Source organism: Vipera ursinii (assembly GCF_947247035.1).
Source record: "Vipera ursinii genome assembly, chromosome: 6".
Taxonomy (NCBI): domain Eukaryota; kingdom Metazoa; phylum Chordata; class Lepidosauria; order Squamata; family Viperidae; genus Vipera; species Vipera ursinii.
This window is the reverse complement of record NC_139515.1, coordinates 22,866,771-22,886,032: the sequence shown is the minus strand read 5'-3', so window position 1 is coordinate 22,886,032 and position 19,262 is coordinate 22,866,771. Positions and strand designations below refer to the sequence as shown.

At 41.5% G+C, this 19,262-nt stretch overlaps 1 protein-coding gene across 2 annotated transcripts in view; it reads right to left on the bottom strand.

The window, feature by feature from the left end:
• Window positions 1-19,262, bottom strand: part of AASS (aminoadipate-semialdehyde synthase) — a 46,790-nt gene that overhangs the window by 13,867 nt on the left and 13,661 nt on the right. The window contains exons 9-17 of one of the 2 annotated variants that reach the window (XM_083366681.1): window positions 17,256-17,404; window positions 16,047-16,169; window positions 15,482-15,593; window positions 12,886-12,945; window positions 12,710-12,777; window positions 7,165-7,286; window positions 5,725-5,754; window positions 4,956-5,082; window positions 2,259-2,369 (exon numbers count right to left, since the gene is read on the bottom strand). In XM_083366681.1, the coding sequence (XP_083222807.1) occupies window positions 2,259-2,369; window positions 4,956-5,082; window positions 5,725-5,754; window positions 7,165-7,286; window positions 12,710-12,777; window positions 12,886-12,945; window positions 15,482-15,593; window positions 16,047-16,169; window positions 17,256-17,404 (902 nt within the window). The remainder of the gene's footprint in view (window positions 1-2,258; window positions 2,370-4,955; window positions 5,083-5,724; window positions 5,755-7,164; window positions 7,287-12,709; window positions 12,778-12,885; window positions 12,946-15,481; window positions 15,594-16,046; window positions 16,170-17,255; window positions 17,405-19,262) is intronic. The other variant, XM_083366682.1, reaches the window with a different exon arrangement.

The window sequence follows — 19,262 nt, the reverse complement described above, 5'->3', positions numbered from 1 at the left end:
AGTTACAACAGCACTGAAAAAAGTAACTTATAACCATTACATGGTCAATTGATCAAAATCTGGATGCTTGGCAACTGGTTCATATTTATGACAGTTGCAGTGTCCTGGGGTCATGTGATCACTTTTTGCAACTTTCTGACAAGCAAAGTCAATGGGGAGACCAGATTCACTTAACAACGGTGTTACTAAGTTAACAACTGTAGTGATTCACTTAACAATTGTGACAAGAAAGGTCATAAAGGGGGCAAAATTTACTTAACTGTCTCACTGAGCAACATAAATTTTGGGTTCAATTGTGATCATAAGTCGAGGACTACCTATATATTCCCCTGCTGATTGAACTCAGTAGCTCCCAAACCATCCTCTAACACAGAGCTTTTCAACTTGCAATTGTTAAGAAGTGTGGATTTCAACATCGAGAATTGAAACCCATCCTGGCCGAGGAAATTTGGGTATTGAAGCCCATACATCTTAAAGAGGCCAAGGTTGAAAGACACTGCTCTAGCAGGTGGGTACGTACAATGAATTGTATTTCAAGTTGTTTTCAAATGCAGTATTTCTGCAGTGAGTTGAATGGGCCACACTTGTTTCCTTCAGTGAGTAGGATATACATGTGCTTTCTACACATAAGCAATTATGTGGGGAAAAAACAGTTTTTAACTAACTTTTCTTCAAAGAGGGGTACCAAACTTTCAATCCATATGTACCGTATTTTTCCGTGTATAAGACGCACCCTTGTATAAGACGGTCTAGCATGCAAGTTTCTCCATGCCGAACAGCTGAGCCAGCAAATCTGGAAGTTCAGCCGACTGACGATCTTGCCCCCTCCCCCCTCCCATTAGTGGCAAGCCCACAGGGGCTTGACACCTGCACCAGACGGCATGGCAACCCACACAGGCATGCCCTGGGCTGCAGAGGTTACCATTATTTTTCCGTGTATAAGACGCTGCACTTGTATAAGATGTACCTGATTTTTGAACAGGGTGTTTGCAGGAAAAAATAACGTCTTATACACAGAAAAATATGGTAGGTCATAGTCTTTGAACTTCCCTCCTTTTCTTCTCTATGTCTTCCTTTTTTTCCTTCCTTCCTTCCTTCCTTCCTTCCTTCCTTCCATCCACATCTATATCTATATCTATACTTTATATCTATATCTATATCTATATCTATATCTATCTATCTATCTATCTATCTATCTATCTATCTATCTATCTATCTATCTATCTATCTATCTATCTATCTTATCTATCTATCTATCTATCTATCTATCTATCTATCTATCTATCTATCTATCTATCTATCTATCTATCTACCTATCTACCTATCTACCTATCATATCTTCCTATTATAATTGTCAAAAGTCATTGGCATGAGTTCCCAATGAGGTGGGAAAATTGAAAAAAAAGTTATTTCATGTCCCTAAAAGGTAAAGGTAAAGGTTCCCCCGCACATGCGTGCTAGTCGTTTCCGACTCTAGGGGCCGGTGCTCATCTCCGTTTCAAAGCCGAAGAGCCAGCGCTTGTCCGAGGACGTCTCCGTGGTCATGTGGCCGGCATGACTAGACGCCAAAGGCGCACGGAACGCTGTTACCTTCCCACCGTAGTGGTCCCTATTTTTCTACTTGCATTTTTACGTGCTTTCGAACTGCTAGGTTGGCAGAAGCTGGGACGAGTAACAGGTGCTCACTCTGTTACGCAGTGCTCGGGATTCGACCCGCCAAACTGCCGACCTTCCGATCGACAAGCTCAGCATCCTAACCCACTGAGCCACCGCGTCCCTACAACATGTTTAATAGCTTATAAAACAAAGCAAAAACTTGGGGATGGATGGCTGGGAAGCCCAGAATATAGGGGCATGTCATCATCCAGCCTGCTTTGTCTCATCCTCAGCTAAGTATTGCCACCAAAAAGCTGTTTGTATTTGTTAAGCAAGATAATCCAGCAATGGTTTGCAAAGGATTTTGAGGGGGAAAAACCTGGCAAGCTATCCATTCTTGCTGGAGGAAGTGACATCTGAAGGGGAGGTGAAGACTGGCCAGACTGTGGTCAGTTAGCAGCACTGCAGAGCTGTCACAAACCTTGCCCCATTTGTATGTTTGTGACTTAGCCATTCTGGATTTTGATATTCTGATTAAAATGGCAAATTTCTGTGGCTGGAGATAATCCACATTTAAGTCATTTTCCTGACTTATACATTCAGCTTCAAAAATGATGTTGAGAAATCTGCAGAGGACGCTAAGTACTCAAACATGCTCATACCTTTTTTGTAGCTCTTTCATTTCAGGAGTCAGGTAACTCGCGGTCACCAAATTCACTCTGCTGTCAATGCATTTCTTAGCAACCAGAGGATGGAATGAATATGGCAACAAACTAAAATGAGAGTGGGGGGGAAAGTGAGGGGAAGGCCATCACTAGAAAATGCCAATTCTTTTCTATGCTGTCAAAACAGGCAGAAAACCCAAGTCAATGTTGTCTCATTTCTCAAGAGAAAGATAGCCATAATTACCAATATATAAAATCAGTTTAATTGGAAAGGTCACTCTCTGACTTTTAAAATAAGTTTAGAAAGTGAAAAGAAAAATATCTTTTTTTTCAGGCACACTTAGATCCACAAATAGTGTTCAGTATCAAGATTTAAGAAGGGAATCTTTGTCAGATTTAACTTGTCTCTAAATATGAATTGCTCTAACTTATTTTTCAAACATTATTAAGCAGCATTTTTTGCAACAACATATAAAAATTACTAAATGACATTTTGAGAGGGCCAGGGCACATGCTACATATGTAATGTCCCAGGTTTAAATCTGGAATCTCTCATGAATTTTTTTAGGTAGAATACCTATACCTTTTCCTGTTTCTGCTCAATCATTATGGGAAATCAATAGTTGGCAGTGCTAACTCAAATGGATAAATACTTAATTAAAACTGAGGCAATTAATATATTTAGTTCTTGCTGCATGAGCTTTCCTGTGTGTGTGTGTGTGTGTGTGTGTGTGTGTGTGTGTGTGTGTGTTTGTATGCGTCTGTGTGCAAGCACTCACACACTCACTCATAGAAAAACATTTCTTAGGTCCATGTCATAGTCCATTGAAATCAGAATTATGATCTTCTTCAGTCACTATGACTAATTTGACATTGAATAAATTGGGTTTAAAATAGTAGAAGGCAGAGTGGTTAACAGAACTTGATATAATGTGCAGTGGGATTTTTAATAATAATAATAATTTCAGACAAATGGCTGTCCAGTCTCTTCTTAAAAGCTTCCAGTATTGGAGCATTCTCCGCTTCTGGAGGCAGGTTGTTCCACTGGTTAATTGTTCTAACTGTCAGGAAGTTTCTCCTTAGTTCTAGGTTGCTTCTCTCCTTGACTAGTTTCCATCCGCTGCTTCTTGTCCTGCTTTCAGGTGCTTTGGACAATAGCTTGACTCCCTCTTCTTTGGGGCAGCCTCTGAGATATTGGAACACTGCTATCACGTCACCCCTCGTCCTTCTCTTCATTAAACTAGACATATCTAATTCCAACAATTGTTCCTTATACGCTTTAGCCTCCAGTCCCCTAATCATCTTTGTTGCTCTTCTCTGTACCCTTTCTAGAGTCTCAACAACTTTTTTACATTGTGACGACCAAAACTGGATGCAGTATTCCAAGTGTGGCCTTACCAAGGCATTGTAAAGTGGTATTAACACTTCACGTGATCTTGATTCTATCCCTCTGTTAGTGCAGCCTAGCACTAGGTTGGCTTTTTTGGCAGCTGCAGCACATTGCTGGCTCATATTTAAGTGATTGTCCACTAGGACTCCAAGATCGCTCTTACAGTTGCTACTATTGCGCAAGGTACCACCTATACTATACCTGTGCATTTGGTTCTTCCCTAAATGTAGAACATTACTTTTTTCACCACTGAATTTCATTTTGTTAGAAAGCACCCAGTGTTCACATCTGTCAAGATCCTCCTGTACCTTAAAGCCTATCTTCTGGAGTGTTGGCTATTCCTGCCAGCTTAGTGTCGTCTGCAAATTTGATGAGTTCCCCATCTATTTCCTCATCCAAATCATTGATGAAGATGTTGAAGAGCACTGGGGCCAGAACAGAGCCCTGGGGAACCCCACTACACACTTCCCTTCATTGATGACCACACGCTGAGTATGGGCTGTCAGCCGGCTACGAATCCATCTGGTGGTGATGCTGTCTAACCCACATTTTTCTATCTTATCAAGTAGTAGGTTGTGGTCTACTTTATCAGATGCCTTACTGAAGTCCAAGATGCTTCAGCTTTTGTATTTATTATGTCTCTTTTTAATTGTATCTTTATTGTTTAATGTAGGTTTTTATTGTTTCACCCAGTTATTTGCTGCAGATGCACAGCCATATGCAGTATATTTTTAATAAATTAATTAAATAAATAAGATCAGTGAGTGAATATGGGCCAGTTACTGTCTTTCTTCTTTCACACAGATATTGTAAGAATAAAATGGGAGGGTGGGAGTTTACATCTCATTAGCATATATAAGCCTGAGTTCTTTGGGGGGAAAAACACAGAACCAGAGAATATACTGTATATTTCAACTAACCTGGAACATGTTCTTAGTTTTAAAAACCCCAGGTTTTAAACAATAATAAAAAGGCAATATCTATATAAGATATTGCCTTTTTATGTATTAACATATAATCTTTGGTGAATTTCACTATATTTCATCAGAGTATACTTATGACAGATATGAACATAAAGATTTAGATTTTATTTTTGAGATCATTTTATCATTATAATTCATTTTTATTGTTAAGTGCTAATGCTATCTAATAACAGGACCATATTTTGGATGTAAACACTTAAAAGGTTTCAATAAATAAAATTCCAACATGAGTGACTGCTAGGAATCAGATGCTTAAATTATCAAGCCTTATTCTGGAACAGTTCAATTTGCACATTTGGAAATTCATGATCAAATACCGACCTAATCACAAGATTATGTTTCTTCACCAATGATGATAATCTTTCGTCTTCTGTGATGTTCATAATGATGGGAACAACATTATTGTATTTCTTGGACAACTGCTCAAGTTGAGTCTTCATGATAGAGGCTATTGGAAAGTATGAATGATAGATGAAAAAGACTGGCTCCCACAACATTTTTAACTTGTATATCATCTTTGAGAGGTATGCTGCCTCTCAAAACCAGAACCTGAACCGTTGCTTAGCGTTAGCATATGAGATCACGAAAACCTTGCTCTCATGCACTCCTCCTCCACTGAAAAAATGTCAGAAAGTTTCACATCCTTATCAGATTAGGCATAGCTTGCTGAACCATCCAGAAAAGAAGGGGATTACCTCTGAGATATAAAGCCCAGCTGGTCATGTAAACCAATAATGGGATTTTTTTTAGTACCTTAGCCATCACAAGTTGGCAAAATTATTTTTCTTAAGCAATAAAATAGGTGTAATAAACTTACGTGATTTGCAATGGTTTCTTAAGGCAGCCATTAGAACAGGGGGCGGGGAGGGCAGCATTTTAAGATGAAAGGAGTATGAGGTATCAAATAGATTAGAGCAATAAAGCTTCAACAAACAAGGCTTATTGCTGAAAAATATTATCTGCAGAATCAGTGACCAAAAAGTGAATATTCTCTAAAACCATGTTGTGGTACACAGTGGCAAGAACAGGAGGAGTAGTTCTGATCGATATTTAGCTAAAACTAAGCTAATCCATGCAGGCAAAGCAGTACCTGTTCTAGGACAAAGGCTCACCGAAGAAACTGTTTGGAGGGGAAAGAAATCGAGAGTATCAACAAATGAAGATAATGAAATGATGGCTTAGTCATTCTAAGCCGTTCAGGTTAACTACTCCCACATTCTCCACCAGGCAGGGAATTAAAGTGGATGACACTGTAGGCAGTCAGGTACATTTTAACTCAACTTGCTAGCAGTTGAGATCTTCAAGTAAATAAATAAAGAAAAAGAAAAAACATCCCACCCAACAATTTTATCAGTCTTGGATGGAGAGATGTTGACAACATCACTAAATAAAATTTCAAAAATTAAAGAGTAGTTCACAGTAAGAAGGGCTAGCCCAAGATTCCATCCAAATCTCAATTCTCAAAATCTCAATTCTGCATTTTTTTTAAAAAAATGCAGAGATGCTACTGCAAGTATTGGAAAAGTTAATTCCAAAAGAACACAGCATATTTCAGGGAGAAGATCAAGCAGCACATTACAAACACAAATGCACAGAGGTATATTGGGTTAATTTCATCTTAAGTATCTCAGATGTGGTTTTTTAAAAATTTATAAACATGTATAAACCTCAGTCACAGAGGCAACTCTAGGCAGCTTCCATATTAGACTTTAAAAAACACACACACACACCATAATAATAAAAAACAGGGCATTGAGGAAGAGCAAAGCAAATATTCACACACGCAGGCCTGCAGATGTACAGAATCCCACCCAGTACTGAAACACAGGCTTGCCTTCTGCTTTTACCCATTTTTTGATGTAATTCAAAAATTAGTAAGTGGGATACAAAGTAGTTCTTTTCATTTTAGTTCAAAAAATATGTTTTCATGGTAGGATGCTTCTGTAAGAGTGATGCCCTTCTGCAAGTAGAATCTATGTTTATTCTACCCAATGGCTACACAGGTGGTCCTTGAGTTACAACCATTTGTTTAGTGGCCATTCAAATGGCACTGGAAAAAATGACTTATGACTAGCCCTTGCATTACAATCAATCCCCACGATCAGGCAAAAAAAAATATTGGCTACTTGGCAACCAGCATGTAGTTACATTGGTTACAGTGTCCCAGAGTCATGTGATCACTTTTTGCAACCTTCCCAGTTGTCTTCTGGCAAGCAAAGTCAATGAGGGAAGCCAGATTCACTTAATGACTGCCTGACTCAGTTAACTGTATTGATTCATTTAGCAACCATTGCAAAAAAAGATTGTAAAATTGAATATGATTCACTTAACAGCTGACTTGCTGAACAATGGAAATTCTGGTTCCAATTGTGGTCATAAGTTGAGGACTACCTGTACCCTAGCCAATAATAGAAGAAGGAACAAAGATAGAATCCTTCTCAAATAAATGAGAAATATTTATAAATACAAAGCAGTTCTCCATTAGTTTCAACAATGCTGAGATTTTAGGGTTATAACCTCACTTACAAACCTGCTGTTATTTCAACATTGGGATCTCTTGTAAGATATTCTATTACAGGCTCAGAAACATATCCAGATCCAAGTATTAAAACCTTCTTTTTCTTATCCATGGTCAGGGATTGCATATATTCCCTACAATATATACAATTAAAAGTGAGTTTCAGTAAAATAAGCATCAAAATTGTTAACATTATAAATTTGCTTTAAAAACTTTTGATTACTAGGGTTTTATTCCTTCAGAGCTCATTTCACCTCAGCCCATATGAAAATATTTTCAATATTCCATTTGCATTTGCATTTGATGGTGAAAAATGGTCAGTTTAATGATGTGCAATTTTATGCCTCTGTCCCTATGCCTCTACTAATTCTAGCAGTAGCTTTACACTTACAAGATTACAGTGAAATCAATATATATTTCTTTCTGCTGCAATCATAATATCAACACAAACATCCCAAGAGATTATAGCCATTACTCTATTGATCAGTGAGGCTTGTTTAAATATAGGTGTAAGAATCTGAATTCATTCACAAATAGAGGGATGAAAATAAATAGACAGTAGAGCTTAATCCCACAACTATTCCCAAACAGAATCTTAAAATCCTCAACAAAGAGGACACAATATGTAATATTATTCCTGTCATATCAGACAATTACTGCATGTCCCAATTAAAAGGCAACTAATTTATATTAAGAAGTAGCTAGAGGCAGTACCTATCTGACCTTGGCTGATTTAAAAAAAAAAAAGACTAGCAAGATCAGAACTGATTAATACTTGGATGGAACACTACTTAGGAAAAAGCAGGACTATAAGCTAGCTAGACCAAGAAGTCCAGAAAAAGATCCAGGAAGAATGCTGTGGCAAAACATTTTACATACATCTGCCAAGAAAATAACATGGATGTGACAAATAAGAATTTTGACTAGTGCCAGAGGGTGGGGAAAAGGATGGAACTCACAGTTCTTCTCTGGCTTTAGCTTAACAAACTGTACATATACAAATCTATACAATTTCAGTGGAGCTTTTTCACTGTCTTATCTGTTTCACTCAATCACTCTCTCCCTGTCTCTCTCCTGTAGCTTCTTTCTCTTCTTTCTCTTCTGGGCTCACTTCTATCCTAGGAAGGTGAACAGGAAGAGTAATTCTTTTTTTGGACTCCAGCATCTTAGTCAAACTGTCCTCGCTGATCTGTAATCTGCCCTCCTGAAACAATAGTGCTTTCCACCAGCTGTTCATTGGGCAGATCGCTTTCTCAAGCGCCTGCTTGCTCCTGCAGGATTGCCAACTGCAGACTGATCCTGCTTTGTACACATTACATCTATCACCAGTCCAAGCCATGCAAAAAATAACTCCAGGAGTGTCCAAACACTCTTCCTCAATGCTTCTGCCCATTTAGATATTCATAGCTAGAAGGCAAGTCTTTTACCTAGGCATGAACTGTCTGTGAGACAGTTTTTGTTTTTTGTCCACCAGCCTTGAGACTACTACATCATCCCAACTCCATCAGGACAACTCATCTTGTCACAACCCAAAACTTACAGAGACTTACAAGGGCAGTATTAAATCTATTGCCTGGGGCCGGGAGTGTACAATGAAAGATCCAGGACTGCATGATCCTTGTGGAAGTCTTTCCAAAAGAACTCTAAGTGAGATCCACTCTTAAAAAATGCTGCACAGCCCTTCTCTAAAAGCTTCTATAAGCAACTTGTAAGCGCCTCCCTCTCTCTGGGAGGGGAACTGAAGGAAACGCTTCTATAGAGAAATAGAATCATTCACTTACAACCCCTAAAAGATTCTCTGTCCAAAATTGCTAAAAATGGTAACATGTTTTTTTCTGAATTGTGAGATGGGAAATACATAGAAATATAGCCTAAGTCTTGAAACATGATTGACATACATATTAAAACAAAGAAGAATCCAAATCCCTCCAAAAACCCAAGGGGAAAAAGACGAAAAAATTCAGCATCAATACTTCTACTGCTGTGATCCTTGGCATCTCGGTAAATATTAAACGCAGACTCTGAATTTACATTAAAGGTGGGAAACAGCATCTTGGGTTCAAAAGCCAAAGGGCAACCAGTGTAACTCTTTCAGAATTAATGCTATATAAGGCCACTTTGTTTGTTTATTAATGTCAGAAGAATCACAACTAAAATAATGCATAGTATATGACATAAAATTTAAAATATTAAATACAAGATTAAATTATGTACAAGTTAAACAGATTTTGTCCAGAAACTAGCAACATTAATTGCTTTCTGTTGTACTGCCATAAGGTCCTCAAGTGTGCATTGATCAGGGAACAAAGAACAGGTATAAATATGTGTTGTTGTCTGCATGTCGCTACAATCAGAAAATGCAGAAACCATTTTATTATACTGTGTTTCCCCAAAAATAAGACCTGGTCTTATTTTCTTTTGGCTCTGAAATAAGCACCAGGGCTTATTTTCGGAGGATGTCTTATTTTTTTCACATACAGGAAGCAGAGAGCACAGAGGCCAACAGAAGTGGGAGCACTGCTACTGCAGGCCCCACCCTCACCGTCCCACTGTCTACTTGCTTGCAACTACAACACACCAAACTCTTGGCATGCCCCAACCTCCGCCTGCCCTGCCTGCTGCTGGGACACTTCTCAGCCCCTGGCCACTGAGCAGCTGCCCGTGCTGCTGCTGGCCTCATGGGGGCTCTTCACTTTCCTGGCAGCGCTCCTTTCGGCCACCCTGTCGGGCTGCTCCTGCCTGGCACAGGGCAAGTCAGCCAAGATCTATGACCTCAGGAGCACCCCCCCACTGCCGGTGGAGCTGTGCCGCATCGCACAGCTGGCACGAGAGCTGCAGCGCCCAACAGGGCCCAGCATGTTTTGGAAAGGAGGTAAAAATAAATCCTGCAGTCTCTCATCACCACCGTGCAAAGCCCAGCATGGGCAATAGCAGCTGCGGCTTCTCCCTTCCAAACACGCCAGGATGTGATCTGAATAAGACCCAGCCTGACCTGCTATTGAAATGCCTCTTATCTATGTTTCACTGCCTTCTGCAATCAAGGCATGGCGGCAAGTACTGCTTTTTATTTTCAATGTGCTCGCTGCTCACTTGCAGCAACTGGGACTGCTGTGGGTGGCACCCGCAGCAGGCGGAGGCAAAGGCACAGGGCTGCCCACTCCATGTCCAGCAGCTGCTGCAAGCACATTTTGGGAAAGAGTTGGGAAATGTTTCAATAGTAGGTTAAGCTGGGTCTTATTCAGATCACATCCCGGCATGTTTTGGAAGGGACAAGGCACAGCTGCTGTTGCCCGGGATGTGATGTGAATAACACCCTGCCTGACCTGCTATTAAAACACTTCCCGAAAAGGGGAACAAATGGGAAGGGCACCCAGACTCATGGCGCTTTGTTTTGATTCAGGCGCTGCTGCTGACTTGGAAGGAGCGGCTTTTACATTTGCATGCCGTGTCTCCTGAGAGGTCTTGCGGAGAGGTGGGTGAGCCCCTCGTCCTTAGCTATGCGGCTGCTTCTCCTATTCTCCCCTGCTTCAACCCAGCCTAGTCCTCCATCCAGCAGCTAAGGATGAGGGCCTCACCCACCTCTTCATGAGGCCTCTCAGGAGACATGGCATGCAAATCAAAACAAAACACCCCAAGTCCGATCGCCCTTTCCATTTGTTCTCCCCTCCTCTCTCTCTCGCCCCCTCTCCATCCCTGGGAACTGTGCAGGGTCAGGGGAAGGGCCATCAAGGGAATTCTGACAAGACACTCCCAGGAGAGGAAGAAGTGGCCCCACTGCTGCTGACCTGGAAGGAGTGGCTTTTACATTTGCACACCATGTCTCCTGAGAGGGTTTGCAGAAAGACAGGTGAGCACCTCGTCCTTACCATAGCTGCACAGTTTCTCCCCCCTCCCCTCTTTCTCCTCGGCTTCAGCCCAGCCTAGCCCTCCATCCCCCTCCTAGGAGGAGACCAGGTTTAAAGAGGATGGGAGGGTTGGGACAAATCTTCCAAGAAACAGACACTTCCTCCCGCACCAGGTTCCCACGAGCAAGCCCAGGGAGAAGCTGGTGAAGAGGCAGCCCTCGAGTGACTACTCTCCCTTTCCCTCCTACTCCTTCCCCTTGCTTCTGAGGTGAGGAACGAAAAGCCCCATCGTTCCCAGCTGCCAGGACAAGGTTAGGGTACCTGCCTCGCCACGCTTCTCCCGCACACATCCGCCTGGGAAAAGCGGTGGCTGTTCCTCATGTCGTGTTTGGGTCACTTTTGCAAAAGCGTGGGAACCCTCTGGGTAGTATTGGGCTTGTTTGTTTTGGGAAGCGGTAGCTATTTCATTATCTTGAGTGGGGGGGGCAACAAAAAGCAATAAATTGGAGCCGTGTCTCTTTAATTTACCGTGAATGGATGGAGCGGCTGGATTGTGGTTTGCTGAGTGTGTGTGTGGTAACACCGAGAGCCAAGTGCCAACCTTGGGGAGAGTTTACAGCGGGATGCCTGGATTTGCCGAGGTGGAAATGGATTTGGAGAAAGGGTTGTTTGTAAGCCCAACAAATGATCTCTTACTGGCCATAGGGGCTGGATGGATCCCTGCGGGGAAAAATCAAAGAACCGGTTTGCTCTGGTAGATGTGAAGGGGGACTTCTGCCTTGTGTGGATCCAGGGGGAGGGAGATTGTTCCTTCCGGATGATACTGTTGCCTTTGGAAAAGGTCAGGTTTAAAAGAGGGAAAACAACCTTGAGGGTAAGTCCCTGCAAGCAGCAGGTGGGACAGATCGTGTGCCTCCCCCCACGCCTATGCCTCCACCTGCTTCTTAGAGCAGGAGTGTCAAACTGCCAGCCCGCAGGCCGGACATGTCATTGGGAAGCCGCGCCCACCCCATTGCCAGCAATGGCGAAAAGGCTCCGATACATTGCGTGACGTTGCGAATTTGATATGTCTGTCTTAGACGAACGTACCCTCAAGGCCTTTTAAATCAGAGTGCGTCAGCCAAGAGGCCGGTGGGCTGCAGCTGCTTCCAGACACCTTCAGCCTCTCTATGCACGCTCGCCACCTCCTGTGCTGGCCACACCCACCCCTCCATCGCCCACTGACGCTCTTAACTAGGGCTTATTTTTGGGGTAGGGTTTATATTGCGAGCAACATAAAAAAATCACACTAGGGCTTATTTTCAGGGTAGCTCTTATTTTCGGGGAAACACGGATACCAACTAAATTCTGCACTAAGTTGAATTGCTTTCAAATGAATCCTTCAAATCTAAATGTCATCTTCAAGTGAATCTTTATATACCACACATTTCTGTGGCAAGAGACTATAATCCAGCTGATCACATCTAAAAGTAAACTTTGGACATTTTTCCAAAGTATCACAAATATCTAATCATTCGTGATGACACTAGAAGGAATGGTCCATATTTGCTCTTTTTTGTTTTTGCCTGACTTTATATAGACACGTTGTGATTGTTGTGTTAACTTCATCCCATAAAACAAAACATTGATATTAGCATGCAAATATAGACTCAATAATTTTATACTTGAGATGAATATATTCTGAAGAGGAAAAAACGTAAACCTTGTATTACCTGTTCTCCCTCAGTTTCTGGATATATTTATACTTATCAGTCAGTGAACCATTGGATGTAATCACTGCCTAGAAAAGTACATGAGAGACATAATTACTCTCCTTACAATTGACCTTGGTGTGCAGATTTCCTTTTTAAAGTATGTGGAAGAAAGACAATTGATTTATAAGACTTACATCTCTAACTACAGGCGAGTAATTCTGGCTTTCCAGGGACTCTGAAGCATCAGAGAGGAGCTGTGGAGAACAAGGTTTTCTCTCAGAATACTTGCTTTCACATAGACACACATCCTCAGATACGTAATTATGTTGGAAGGTAAGAGAACCTTGAAAAATGTTTATTAAAAATGTAGAAACTGTCAAGACAGAAACTCAGATGAAAACACTGGCAGCATGGTAGTAGCCACATTATTTTGAAAATGTTAATTGGCAATTAAAACTTTTCTAGGATTAACTTCTCTACCTTTTAACTTAATATTAACGGCACTGAGGTGAGATAGATACAAGCACAATATATTTTTATACCACAGACTATATTATATAAAGAGGAAAACCGGTTGCAACTTTTTATCAGAAGGATGCGCGTGGTCTGCGACGCACTAGAAAAGCTGAAAGGCAGGGAGTGGGATTAGATAGAATAATGACAAAATACAAACAAAAAGCCAAATCTACAAGACATTCTCTGATAATTACAGGTTTCATCTAAAAGGCAAGAGACGCAAGAACTATGATTCTTGGAAAGTAGTATAAAAGATTATTCTTTTTGCTTGAGTAAGATTTGGAAGTAAGGGACGCGGTGGCTTAGTGGGTTAGGACACTGAGCTTGTCGATCAGAAGGTTTGCAGTTTGGTGGGTCAAATCCCGAGTGCCGCGTAGCAGATTGAGCGCCTGTTACTCGTCCCAGCTTCTGCCAACCTAGCAGTTCGAAAGCACGTAAAAATGCAAGTAGAAAAATAGGGACCACTATGGTGGGAAGGTAACAGCGTTCCGTGCGCCTTTGGCATCCAGTCATGCCGGCCACATGACCACGGAGATGTCTTCGGACAAGTGCTGGCTCTTCGGCTTTGAAACGGAGATGAGCACCGGCCCCTAGAGTCGGAAATGACTAGCACGCATGTGCGGGGGAACCTTTACCTTTACCTTTTTAAGATTTGGAAAGGAACTAAGTTTAACAGAAAAAAGTTTTCATATCACAATAACAAAGAAACTATTTAGGAAACTATAAACAACCAGCTTAACAACTGGATTTTAACAGAAGCACTGCGTAAAATAAGGGTAAGCAAACTGATATCAGACCAATAACTGTGAATGTTGTAGTCTAATATATTTGAATAATTCTCTATAGGAAAGGAATAATTTGCACTGGAAGCACCATAAAATACTTTTGATGTGCTATGAAGACACTTGAAGTCCATTTCTAGCCAACAGATTTGCTTAGTCTTATGTGAGATTATCCTAAATTCAGTCACTGGTGTCTCTATTTTAAGATGTACTTAGAATCCAAATTCATTAAAATTTGATATTTAACATATATTTATTTTTAATAGCTATTTTGAAAATAGCATCCTCAAAACAGTCAATAATGCTGTTATTTATTTAATTCATTGTTTTCATGTCATTCAATTAGTGATTTAAGATATGGGATTGCTGCCTAGTATCTGGAAAATCATTGCAATAGTAATGGCCCTCTCAAGATAAGATCTTTCCTAACCTCTATTTATCAGTTGTCAGAAAATTGTTTTATTGGCTGAATCAATAACGATAAAAGTAAAATCGGGCTAACTATAGTGGCCAGAGGCATTGATAGGATTGGATGCTTTCGTCAAATGTCAAAAGCGTTGCTGCACCTTTGTGACATGTGTCACATTATTCAAAAGAACCAATAGAAAAGCTAAACAGGGAAAGAAAGACCATGTTCCACTCAAGCAACCAACACCCAGTTAAGCAGAAATTAACAGCAGACAAAATCTAGCAAAACCCCCAATACCCTATTCAAGAAACTATGAGGAGAAAACCGCATCCCTATCAACAGTGGTAGGGCAAGCTAATACATATGTATATAAACAGGGAGTAAACTGTACACTCACTAGCTCTGATGAAATTACCCACTCAGGTAATAAAATACCTGAAAGCAAACAACCAAGTTCAGAGACTCCACAAATAGAGTTATTACTTTACCGAACTCTACCCAAAATATATTTTCAGTGCAAGTTAAAGCTGTATTAAATATTGTAACCATTAGCTGCAAGTGTTCCTGTATTGATTTTCTGCTGTCTAAGTTTTCACTGATTTTACCATAACTATTTACAGCTGTTTTTTCTCTCAATCCAATAAAACCCATTTTCCATTTTAAAATATCACAAACGTAAATATCACGATATCAGTCAACCAGATTGCAGTCCATTGCAATTATCCATTGCAATTTTTTTAAAAAATGTTTCATTAGCCATCTTTTGAAGAACTGCCCAAATTAGCACAGATGAAAAAAGCCATCATAATTTAGCTAGGAAGACAACTTTAATAAAACTGCTCCTTCTATGATATACTGTACATATGCAACTTTCAACTCCCACATTTTTTATCCCCAGATGATGCATTTTTCTCAATCAATGTGAGCAGAGGAAGAAAAAAAAGCTGTCCAACTATATTTGAAAATATTAAAACTTTAGCAAGAAGAAAAAGAGTATCTAGAAATCAATTCATGAAAGCCCGTTACATTTTACAGCAGATTTCTTTTATTCTGAATAGACCAAAAGGTGCATCATCTACTTACCATTTCTTCAATATAGGGGAATAGCATGTCTCCAAAACATTCTGTTGACTCTATAGGAAGCTGAGCTGGTAGGTTATCAATAGAACACATCAAAATCCCAGATCCCTCCACACTGGAAGAGAGAGACATTCCATGTAATAAACAGCCAAAAAGATGCTATGGATGGAGTTGGGGAGAAAATAACTGTCTCTTAAGATTGAGGAGACCACCTATCAGGTAGGGTCTAGGAAATGCTAGGGAGGATGATCTACTTCCCAAATCTTAAAGTAAGCAGTACACAAAATTAAAAAAAAATCTCTCTTCCAAAAGGTCTGATGAATTTTTGCACACTATTTAAGAGAACCCCTCCCCTTCCAGAGTGGTTTGAGAAGAGGCTCATATACAAATGACTGCCAAGAAAGGGGTGGTTAGAGAGGGAAGTTTTATTTCCAGAAATTTCTTAAACAAAATTATTTTGGCATCCCTAATGCTTGATTACATTCATCCTACTTAAGTAAAGGATTCCAAAACCACTATTAAAAAGACACACAAAAAACCCAGTACAAAATTTAATAAAATCTCTTACCTGTCATGATTAATATGCTGGTCAGCATCGTACATACAGAATGGACTATCAATTGTTGTACATTCTGTCATAAATTCTATAGATCCTTCAGTGTCTGCTGAGATGTCACATATTGCAACAAGTCTAGAATTGATTAAAACAAAATAACAATCCATTGACAAAAAAATATCCCTCAGAATAATGAAATACAGGTAGTCCTAGACTTACAACAGTTCATTTAGTAACCGTTCAAAGTTACAATGGCACTGACAAAAATGACTTATGACCGTTTTTCACGCTTACGGCTGCAGTTGCAGAATCCCTGAGGTCACGTGATCAAAATTCAGATGCTTATTTATGACAGTTGCAGTGTCCCAGGATCACTGGGACCTTCTGACAAGCAAAGTCAATGGGGAAACCATATTCACTTAACAACTGTGTTACTAACTGAACAACTGCAATGATTCACTTAACAACTGTGGCAAGAAAGGTGGTAAAATGGGCCAGAACTCACTTAGCAAATGTTTCACTTAGCAACATAAATTTTGGGCTCACTTGTGGTCATAAGTCGAGGACTACCTGTATGTCATTATGGATAAGTGAAAAAAATTGCTATCTTCAGAAATTATATGAATTATATTTTTGAATACATGTAAGAATTTCTAACCATGCTCTAACTCAGGGATGTCAAACTGCCGGCCTCCGGGCCGGACGCGTCATCCGGAAGCCACACCCACCCTATTGCCAGCAATGGCGAAACTCTCCCGATAAGTTGCGCAACGTCACATGATGTCGCAAGTTTGACATGTCTGTTCTAACTGGACAGTGATGCAAATTAGGAGTTTTTAGAGACAGCTTCCTCTGTCTCTCTCTGCATGTATGTGTCTATTCAACATTACTTATAGCTTATATAGTGAGGTTGATTTAACTACATTCATCTAAGCAAGATTGTCATTAATCATAAAAAATGATAAGGCTGGAAACCTGAGAAGCATTCCAGGGTAAAATTAAAAGGGAATGAAAGCAGTGGGGAAGAATGCTAACATAATGCTAGTCACATAATGCTACCCCTGGCATAGGGAATCACAGACGGAAAGGGCATTGCTTTTCCAATGCTTTTCCAGCTTCTTCTTTCAGTGCCAGTCAAGCTGGTTGCCACTCCATCCATCCATCCCACTGTGAGACTGAGCTGGTTTGTTTCCAGATCATGTCCCAGTTAAAACATCTTACTTGTGCGGCAATTCAGGACAGCCCTCTGTAGCAGCAGGAGAAGGCTGGAGAGGAGTCAAAAGCTTTCGAGCATCCTGCCTGTTTAGCAAGCGCGGGGAGTTCTGCTCCCAGTAGATTCCATTTATCACGCAGGTAGCATAGGGTGCAATCTGTAAATGAAACTGTATTTTACTTATTCCCTGTGGTGTCAAATATACATGAGTCAAATTAGTTACTTGAATGGCTGTTTCCATCAACTGAATGCCTTGCACTTATTTTGACATCAAAAGATTTGGGTGCAGAACAGCCTGCCTGATAACAGGGGGTCAAGATGGACCTCCTTTTACAATGCTGAATACTTGAGATTGTACCACTCTGATTCCCACCTCCAGGAAAATTATACTTTCCCTATGCCCAGTGCTTTTTTTGTAAAAAAAAAAAAAGAAAAGAAAGAAAGAAAGAAAGAAAAAAAAGGTGCCGAAACATACATCTTGTTAATCTTTTATTTAAAAAATTATATATCCAGTTAACATAAATTTAATTTATTGTATTTAATGCAAATGTTCATAGTGAATTCCAAAGTTTACGGGAGGTGCCTCCACCCACGCCACAGCCCTGCGGCAGCCTGAATCCGGGACCTATGGAAACGCAGGAGGAGCCCGGCAGCAGCTTGCCCCTTGCATTCCTTGACCCAGAGGGCTTGGAACTGGGGCGCTTCTGCCAGTCAGCAAGAAGCCGAGCCACAAGCACTGCAGCAGCAGCCTAGCCAAGATTGGCACCACCGAAGCCAGCCTAGTGTCTACCAGGAATCTGCACTGCCCACCTCCCCTGCATGCTCGGCCTGCTAAACCTCATATCTAGCCGGGTGATCGATTTAGCAAAGGCACAGAGGGAGGCAGGCAGTGCAGATTCACCATGCATGAGAAGTTGGCGAAGGAGGAAGCAAGTGGCAACCCCAGCGGCAAGAAGGTCTGCCGAAGTGAGCGGAGTCTGTGTGTGTGCCTGCCTTGCAAAGCAGGTGCACACATAGACTCCGCTCTTTTTGGCAGCCCTTCTTGCCGCTGGGGTTGCCAACTGCCTTCCTCCTCATGCGTGCCTGCTACACGCTCACCTGTCAGCCGTCCTCACCATGCTTCAGATCCGTTGCAGCGTGCCGTGGAGAGCAGGTCTGGCTCAGGCAAGGCAGGCGCACACTGAGACTCCACTCTTTTCAGTGGCCCTTCTTGCCACTGGGGCTGCCACTTGCTTCCTCCTTCGCCAACTTCTCCTGCACGGAGAATCTGCACCACCTGCCTCCCCCCTGTGCCTTTGCTAAATCGATCACCTGGCTAGCAATGAGGTTCATCAGGCTAAGCGGGCAGGCAGAGGCACGTGGGGAGGTGGGCAGTGCAGATTCCCTGTGCAGGAGACCAGAGTTTGTTTTTCCCGCTGCCAGATTTTCGCTGCCATACTGTTTGAGTTTCTTTAAAGTTTACTTGATGCAGAACAGGAAGGATCTGCATTCTGCATTAAGTAATCTTTAAAGAAACTTAAACAGTATGGCAGCGAAAATCTGGCAGCAGGGGGAAAACCCCGGTGTTTTGAGATTGCAGACTGGCGTGCATGCATACGCCTCCAATCTCCTTGCTTGCTGCAAAGCCAAATTGGCGTCCTCGGGCTGCTCCTTCCAGACCATTTCGGAGCCGGTCCAAAAGCGAAGGGAATGGTTCCCACCCCACCCAATCACTGCAGGGCTTCATTTCCAAAGACCCTCTGCGCAGGCTCCAGACAAACCAAGATCTGGGACTGAAAAAGCAGCAATGGGAGCAAAGGGTTGTTCAAAGAAGAAGAAAGTGGAAGAAGTCACTACCGAACTGGTGAGGTGTGACGGGGGTCGGGGCGTGGTAGGCCAGGCTGTGGGGGTCCTTTGGCATGGTAAGTGGGGAGCATGGGGCAGCTGCCCCCCTCCCCCACCTACCTCATGGCAGCACCCCCCCTGCCTCCCCCCTTGCAGAGAACCAGTTGTTAAATCTCACCACTGGGTCTACC